Source organism: Phalacrocorax carbo, chromosome 8 (assembly GCF_963921805.1).
Source record: "Phalacrocorax carbo chromosome 8, bPhaCar2.1, whole genome shotgun sequence".
Lineage (NCBI taxonomy): Eukaryota > Metazoa > Chordata > Aves > Suliformes > Phalacrocoracidae > Phalacrocorax > Phalacrocorax carbo.
In genome coordinates, this window is record NC_087520.1 from 2,197,480 (window position 1) to 2,205,841 (window position 8,362).

Here is an 8,362-nt window from a genome sequence, read left to right on the forward strand (position 1 = left end):
TCAGTGGGGATGGGGGCTGCATCCCTCGGTGGGACAGGGGCTGGATCCCTCAGTGGGACCAGGACTGAATCCCTTGGTGGGACGGGACTGGATCCCTCAGTGGGGACCGGGGCTGGATCCCTTGTTGGGGGCTGGGGCTGGATTCCTTGGTGAGGACTGGGAGTGGGTCCCTTGGCAGGATGGGGCTGGATCCCTCGGGGGGGACCAGGGCTGGATCCCTCGGTGGGACCAGGGCTGGATCCCTCGGTGGGATGGGGCTGGATCCCTCGGTGGGGACCAGAGCTGGATCCCTGGGGGGGACCAGGGCTGGATCCCTCGGTGGGACCAGGGCTGGATCCCTCGGTGGGACCAGGGCTGGATCCCTCGGGGGGGACCAGGGCTGGATCCCTCGGTGGGACCAGGGCTGGATCCCTCGGTGGGACGGGGCTGCATCCCGGGGGGGGGGGGGGCGGGGGACAGGCTGGGACGGGGTCCCGAGCCCCTGGATGGGGCCGGCTCAGCGGAACCCCGCGCCGAGCCCCTGGGTGGCGGAGCTGCACCCACGCAGGACAGCGGCCGGGCGGCGAGGGAGGGGCACGCGACGGGGCGGAGGCGGGGCCGCGGCGCGCGGCAGGGGGCGGCGCCCCTCACTCCCCCCCCCCTTCTCCCCCGCGGCGCTGGTGCTACAACAGCGTGATTTCCCCGAAGTGATGTTGGCGGCGGCAGCCAATGGGAGGCGCGGCCGCCCCCAGCGGCGGCGCTGATTGGTCGGGACGCGGCCGGTCCCGGGGCGGCGGGGAATCCCGGCCGCCGCCGCGTTATACCCGAGGGCGCGCCCCGCGGGCGGCAGAGGCGGGACGGCGGGCGGCGGGCTCGGACGGCTCGGCTCGGCTCGGCTCGGCTCGGCTCGGCTCGGCTCAGCTCAGCTCAGCTCAGCTCATCGCATCGCACTGTGCTGCACTGCACCGCACCGCACCGCACCACCGCACAACACGGCTCGGGATTGCACGGCTCGGCACCGTACGGCATACCGAGGTGGGTCGCGGTGCCTCCCGCCCCACCGCTCGCCCCCACCCCGTTTTTGCACGGGATCGGAGCCCCGCAGGGTCCGTGGGAGCGGCCCCGGGGGCGCGGCGCGGCTCCGTTCGCCAAGGGGGGCAGCGCCGGCTTTGCCCCGACGGAGGCGGTTTGGGGGCGCGGGGCTCGTCGCACCGGCAGCCGTGGGGTGGGCACCGGGCATCTCTCGGGCGGGAGGCGGCCCCTCATCCCACCCACGGGAGGGGACGGGGCGGGGTGTCCCCCCGCACCGGCGCCGACGGGCACGTCCGGGTGCGGCTCCGCTCTGCGGGCTCAGCGCCGGAGGCTCCGCTCCGCCGTTGAGCGGGGTCGGGTCCCGCAGCCCCGAGCCGCGCTCCCCGCGGGGGGCAGCGCCGGCTGGATCCCCCCCCCGCGCCCCGCAACGGGCGCTCCCCGGGCCGCTGCCCCGCCTTGGTGGTAAAAGTTTAAAAGAAAAAAAAAAAAGAGTATTGTTTGGGAAATTTTGGGTGTCTTGAAAAAACAACCACCGCAAACAGGAAATTATTTCTGCAGAGGAAGGGCTGGGAGGGCCGCGCCGCCCCGCTCCGGCTGCGCGGCGGGGCCGGCGCCTCGTCCCGCTCCTGCGTGGTCGCAGCGGGGACTGGCCCGGTTGCTGGTCGGGGATTCCCCCCCCTTCCCCGCAGCAGGGTAGGCTCCCCCCTTGCGTAATTTAATTAATAATAAACTTTTAAGACGGCGGCTGTGCCTCTCTGTGGCCGCAGAGTCGGCGGGTGGAGGTCCCGCAGTGGTCCCTGCGGGGGGACACCCGCACCCGCTCCCGGGAGAACCGCGCCGTGCTGGGGTGGGTTCCCTCCCGGGGCGGGGGGGGCCGGGGTCGAGCTCCCTGGTCCCACCCAGAGCCCCCCCGACCCCGCAGCATGGGCTGAGCACCCGCCGCTGCCATCAGCCCCTTTCCACAATGCAGACCTTGAGGCGTGTTTTGGGCGCAGAGCGGGAGGTGCTGCCACCCAGGAGCAGGTGGAAGATACTGAAAAAGAGATAAAATGCAGGAAAAGTAGTTTTGGTTGCATCGGGAGCGCTAGTGGTAATGCTCACAGTAGGGAAGGGAAGGGAGGGGTGACATTGCAGAATGGTTAAAATAGCGATGAGTTTTTTGCTGACCTGTTATTTCTTTCATAGACAACATGCCAGTGTCAAGAATGCGCATGAGGCCCTGGCTGGAAATGCAGATTAATTCCAATCAAATCCCAGGACTGATATGGATTAACAAGGTGAGGGTTGTTTGTTACTATTATTGTCATTATTATTACTCCTGTGTCATTGACCATCCTTGTTCTTAGATGACACATGGAGAAAACTTGCAAGCATTCTGTTTATTAAACAACTATTTTTGTTTTCAGAAGAGGTACCTCTGGTTGGTACACAATGTAGGAGTTCCATTTTGCTTTTCCCTGGGAAAATTCCCAGGAGGGAAATGATAAAGTAAAGTAATCTGAACATGATGGAGAACCAAGAAAACTCCGAGATCTCTTAACACTTGCTGCCCGCTCGAGCCAAGTCACCTCCTGTCCCAGTTAAGCAGTTACTGTTACACTCCCAGTTGCTCCCAGTTTTAAGACTTGGCCTGAAAGAAACTGGGTTTGCCTTGCTTTGGTCTGGGAGGCACATCCCTGTGCCTGTACCGCAGGATGAGATCTCTGGGCTTACTGAAGGAGGTCTCTTTCTCTGAAGACTCCTGATCCATCCCAAGTGATGTTTAAGCTAGGACACGGTATTCTTAGGATTCACACAAGGTCTTACGGGCAACTTTAAAAAGGGATCCTCTACCAAAGCGTACCTGGAAAACATACTGCAGTTATTGATGCGTTAGTAGATTAGATGCAACATATTTAAATGATTCTGGGATAAAATTGACACTGTTGCTTAAGTACCGCTTGTGGCTTTCCCTGTTTCAGAACTCATAAAACCCCTCGTATGCATTGAAAAAAATAGGTAGAACAATGGATGTTTAGTTAAGATACAGAGCAGGGGGTTTATAAAATGTCTGAGGCACCCCTGAGAATTCTTTGATTAAAGCCATCATTCCAAATGGGCATCTCTTGAAATTCAAATCTCTATTGGTTTAACTTCAGGATAAGATGATGTTTCAAATCCCCTGGAAACACGCAGCTAAGCATGGCTGGGACATGGAGAAAGACGCCTGCCTTTTCCGGAGCTGGGCCATTCATACAGGTGGGTGCTGGCTTTACATCAGTCGTATCAATAGCTCAAACAAGGTGCTTTTTGTTGTCTTGACTTACGCCTCAGGTAGTTACATTCACTACTAGTACGTATGTCAGAGAAAATAGAAAAACTAATTTTTTTTGGTGGGAGGAACTAGCACTGAACCACCTGAACACCCCATCTCTTATTTATAGGAAGATACAAAGTGGGTGAGAAGGACCCTGACCCGAAAACCTGGAAGGCGAACTTCCGCTGCGCCATGAATTCCCTGCCTGACATCGAAGAAGTGAAGGATAAAAGCATCAACAAAGGCTCCAGTGCTGTCAGGGTTTACAGGATGCTGCCACCCTTGACAAAGGATCAGAAGAAAGGTAAGACCTCAGCAAGCCCACTGGGGTTACACAGCTTCCACTACTGCGCTTAAACACCGCTTAAATTTCCTGCTCCGCCTAGGCAGGGGTATAACAGGCCTGTTGGTAGCTCCGGTGCTACTGGGCTTAGTCACTGGTTATTGCCACTGGTAACAGTTTGTACGAACAGTTTGTTTTATCCCAGATTCTTTAAACATGCCTAAGGGCATCATCAGGAGGTAACTGGGGCTCGCTGCTACGGGGACAGCGGTAGCAGAGCTTGCTGAGGAGGGCTCAAAGCTGCAAGAGCTCACGCTCGCCTGAAGTGTCAGCCACGCAGCCCTTTCTCACCTTTCGTCTTATTTTTATTCAACAGAAAGGAAGTCAAAGTCTTCAAGAGAAGCAAGAAACAGGAGCAAGAGAAAGGTATGTGTCTGTAGAGACAGCTGAAGAAGCCTGAGGTTTTGGTGGTTTTCAAGCTTAACTTTTTTTCATATGGGAAGTTGTGCATTTTTAGACAAGTCTTTCATTCTTTGCCCTTATTTTTGTAGTCATATGAAGATGTGAGGACGGAGGAGTCAGCAGAAAGACTAACCAACACTCCGCTGCCAGATGACCACAGTGGCTACACCGTTCACGACTATGCGGGGCAGGAAGTGGAGGTTGAGAGCACGTCCATCACCTTAGGTAAGACTCAGTTTTTAGCTCTCCGAGCGGAGTGAAAAGTGCTGTTCATGCTAAACCCACAACCTCTGGGCCAGAAGACAAAGATGATTCTTGGGGCCGGGCCTGGCTGCACTGTCAGACGGGCAGGGGGGGAATAGAGGTGGTTGGGTCTCTCCTGTGAGTGCCGACTCCTCCTGATACATCCGTGATCTGCAGACCTCTCCTCGTGCGAGGTGAGCGGCTCCCTGACTGACTGGAAGCCACCGATGGAAATCACCATGGCCGACAGCACCAACGACCTCTACCAGCTCCAGGTGTCTCCGCTGGCTTCGTCCTCGGAAGGTGGGTATTTCTTTTTTCCTACCTTGGTCTTTCATCGGTCTACTGGAGGCAGGTTGGAGGCAAGGCAGCGGGATGAAGAAGTGCCTGGGGGAGCAGGAGAAACAAGAGTTGGCTTGTAGAGAAATAACCCCAGCCTCCACCTGATGGATTTTGGGTTCCTAGAGCCACCAGACTGGCCGGGTTACAGACGGGCACGTGCCACCTGCAGAAGTAGTTGCTCATGGGTGGAAGGCTCCAAAATGACATTTACTTTGCACGTGCGGGCAAAGGGGCAGGTTTCATCTCGCAGGCTCAGTGCGGTGGCATGGAAAGGTCAGCCCATAAAGAGGCGAGATTTCTGAGCCGGGAGGGTGGGACTGCGGGTTCCCGAGGCAGCAGGAAGGAGGCAGTGCTGGAAGGAGGACAGAGAGAGGTACAGTAGTGACAGAGGAGGTAACCACGCTTCCCAGTGGGGGAAAAATAAAAAATTAACATGGATATATCGGAGTGGTCCTTCACTCAGGGTGCAAATCGCCTTCCTCCCACATACCGAGCGGGCTCTGCTTTGGTGACTCTTGGGGAGGCGCAAGAGCCACGCATCCCAACGTGCAGTAGTTGGAAGAGCATCCGAGACGAAGGGCTGCGGGGAGTTTGGGGCACGGAGCTGCCGATGGGCCTCCCTGCCTCAAACCCATGAGCCCCTCCTCGGTGTCACCCACGGCAGGGGGAAGTAAAAGGTAGTGCTGTTGTGTGACAAGAGAGTATGAAGGGAGTATGCTTCTTCTTGTGTGGCGAGGAAGCAGAAGTGTGAGGGCTAACGTGTGAAAAGCTGACCTCTATGGCTGATTTCTTCTTTTTTTTTTTTTATGTGCTTACTAAACAGTCACAGACGAAGATGAAGAGGAAATGAATTCAGACATTTTTAAGGTAAAAACAGCCCTTCTGGTCAGAATAGAATTGGCCAAAGTTGCCTTTTGCACCAAGACAGGAAGGGAAGCAGCTATCTGATCCAGTCCTGTGCGGGCTGAACATACACTTACGTAATCCAAGACCCTTATTTAATGAGGAAGCCTGAAAAATTAAATTAAAAAAAAGAAGGCTACTTCACAGGCATGAGCTGGAGAGGGCACATCCATGGAGATATTTACTCTTCATGTGAATGTTGGAGAAAGCTGTTGAGAACTGCCAGAAGCAGAGGTCGCTGTATTAGAGGCTGCAGTGCTCTCTAGACATTTTTATTTTGCCCTTCCCTCCACCTCTGACATGTGTGGCGCTTAATCTGTCCTTCCAGACATGTCATGCTCATCCCACTGATAAGAAAGGGGTTTCATCGCCAAAGATGCTCTGGCCCGCCTAGTTTCGCATTAATTTTGCTTTTTTAACTGGAAGTAAACAGAGTTTTATATAACTTAGCATGAGAAGATGCAATTTGATCTTTTTTGCTTACCCGTCTTCTGAGTGAGAGAAAGGAATAAAATATTGCACGCACAGAAAGGAGCGGTTTTTACCATCTCCTTATTCTCTTACAGCTGCTTGAACCGACCCAAGACTGGCACACCACCAGCGTTGGGGGGAAAGGCTTTCTCACCAACGAGCCGGGCACGCAGACCATGTGCAGCGCTTACAGCTACAAGGAGCAGGACGGGGAGATCGACACGACTTCAGGTACAGACTCTGCGGTGATCGCTGACGCAGCATGATGCAGACGAGGGGTTTCATGCAAGACACTAACTGGGAGGGAGCAAAGCCACCGGAGGAGGTAGCACAGCCCTGTGTTCTGAGGTCTCCAAGCAGCCTGTCGGAAGGCTGTAAGGAGTTTGCTGATGAAAAGGAAAAGGTGAAAAATGCCTCCAGTAAAAGTATGCTATGGATTTATCGTAGGGTTATAAACACGTAAGTTACGTCAGCTTTCGGGACCTCCTTGCAACGTAACTGAAGAATTTCCGCTAGCGATAGCTTAAATGGGACAGGTTAACAGAGGGTGTTTGGAGTACTTTTAGTAAAATATTAGTCTAAGGTATTTGCTGACATCTGAGAAATCTTTCCTCTTGTTTTTTTTCTACGTTGATAAACATTGACTGCTTTTCTCTTGCTGCATGTGATTCGGTACTCATTCTTGGTTTATTTTGTCTAGGAGACCTGGAGTTCAGGTTCTTCGACCAGAAAAGCAGCCTAGACTTCTCCTGGCTGGAGACAGTGAGACCTACCATGCAAGTCATTCCCTGTGGCTTGTAAAACCCTGGCTTCTTCCAACCATGGACTGCTCTTGGGTAGAAACTTCAGCAAGCCTGAGGAGAATGGAAGAAATTGTTTGTTACTGACTGAATGAAGCAAGTAGCTTTTTCTATTCCGTTTAACTTTTAGGCCTGAAAAGGTTATAAAGAAAAACTCCATTATTAAAGAAAAGGACTCCCATCTCGCTAGCAGGACTCCTGGCACCACAGACGCTCAGCTGCATACGCACCTTGTCGTCGCTTCGCAGGTGAAGCTTTTGCTGGAAGGTCGCCGATGTGCTGTGGGGCCTGACCTGGTGGGGTACCACCGAAAGGCGTCGTGTGCCGGCGGCGTGGGGAGGGAGGCGGTTACCGTCCTCCCTGCGCAAGACGTGATAAGCACTTTACCCGTGGAGTGCTTGGGGGAGACGCTGCAAAGGAGTCTCTTGCCTGTTAGTTTTGGTTGCTGCTTAGTTGTGCAACACTGGTGACATTGAGCTTAACGACTGTCATTACACTTAGTCAGGAAAATTGCACTAATTGGCCCTCTCTGATTTGTTCCATCATATAGCTCATCTTTCAGATCTTTCAACTTTAGAACTGTGTAAATAGTTTTAGACCAATAAAATGTGAAAATTCAGTTTAGGCTTTGCTTCCACATAGTACAGTTACCCAGGTCCACTCATAGGATGTTATCTGCTCGTAACCATGCTGTATCTATTTCCACGTAATAGTTGAAGAGCTGCTGCATGAAACAATTTTTGCACTGATGGGGGCAGAGCTCTTTATTTATACCAGGCCTCTCCAAGATCCCCTCCAGCACTCTACCAGGATACCTACAGTACTGTATGCAGCAAGCCGTATCGCCCTGCAGACCCACCCTGGGCCAGCATGTGCAGGAAAGTGCAGGATAGAAGAGGTTTCAGTTTGCGTGTAATGCATAAAATTAAATCACTAAGTAATAGTCTATTTTCTTGTACAGTTTGTATATAGTGTTGTATATTTGTTTTAATAAAAATGTTTTATATATGACATGTTTACTTTTTCTCATGGGAGAGCTCTGCGAATGCATTCTGCATTCCTTGAAAATACCCAAACAGATGTGCTGTTGACAGAGACAGTTGCGGGGTTGTTTTTTCATGAGTCATGAAAGCGCAGGGAGTTTAGTACAGTTTTTCACCCCGCACAACTTCCCAGTGCGGCTGATGGGTGGAATCCTGCTTGTCCGGCTTCTGTGCACATGTCAGGGAGTTGGTTTGTAGCTGCCGTCATCTGCACCAGTCAGCCCTAACTTAGAGCAGGGTTACAGGCTGCGCTATTAAAACCCAAAACCCACCCCATGCACCGAGTCCCTGCTCTGGATGTCCCTATCAGCAACACTCGGCTTCTGTGATAAGAAGATCAGCGATGAAGACCTAGCTAAACAACCTCGGTTTGCCTAAAGAGAAAGCACATGCAAAATTCAGCAGGCAAGGGGAAAGCGAGCTGGTTTTCTCTCTGTTTTATTCATTTGCCATACTTTAAGGCTTGAAAGGTCTGACATGTCATTGCATTGTTTGGAGTGGGAGGCGA

General features: G+C 53.4%; 1 protein-coding gene across 1 annotated transcript; it reads left to right on the forward strand.

Annotated features, from left to right (window-relative positions):
* Nucleotides 1-805: 805 nt before the first annotated feature.
* Nucleotides 806-7,822, forward strand: IRF1 (interferon regulatory factor 1). The gene is made up of 11 exons (XM_064458276.1): nt 806-880; nt 941-1,014; nt 2,197-2,288; nt 3,150-3,249; nt 3,435-3,611; nt 3,967-4,016; nt 4,142-4,277; nt 4,473-4,598; nt 5,461-5,504; nt 6,107-6,242; nt 6,712-7,822. Exons 3-11 carry the CDS (start codon nt 2,202-2,204, stop codon nt 6,810-6,812), a joined length of 957 nt encoding a protein of 318 aa, XP_064314346.1. The 5' UTR covers nt 806-880; nt 941-1,014; nt 2,197-2,201; the 3' UTR covers nt 6,813-7,822.
* Nucleotides 7,823-8,362: the final 540 nt, after the last annotated feature.

Bases quoted from the DNA above. Each gene is read 5' to 3' on its own strand.
- IRF1 (XM_064458276.1), top strand. From the start codon at position 2,202: ATGCCAGTGTCAAGAATGCGCATGAGGCCCTGGCTGGAAATGCAGATT. The intron at 3,250-3,434 runs GTGGGTGCTGGC...TCTTATTTATAG, and splicing joins GAGCTGGGCCATTCATACAG to GAAGATACAAAGTGGGTGAG. The intron at 4,278-4,472 runs GTAAGACTCAGT...CGTGATCTGCAG, and splicing joins GAGCACGTCCATCACCTTAG to ACCTCTCCTCGTGCGAGGTG.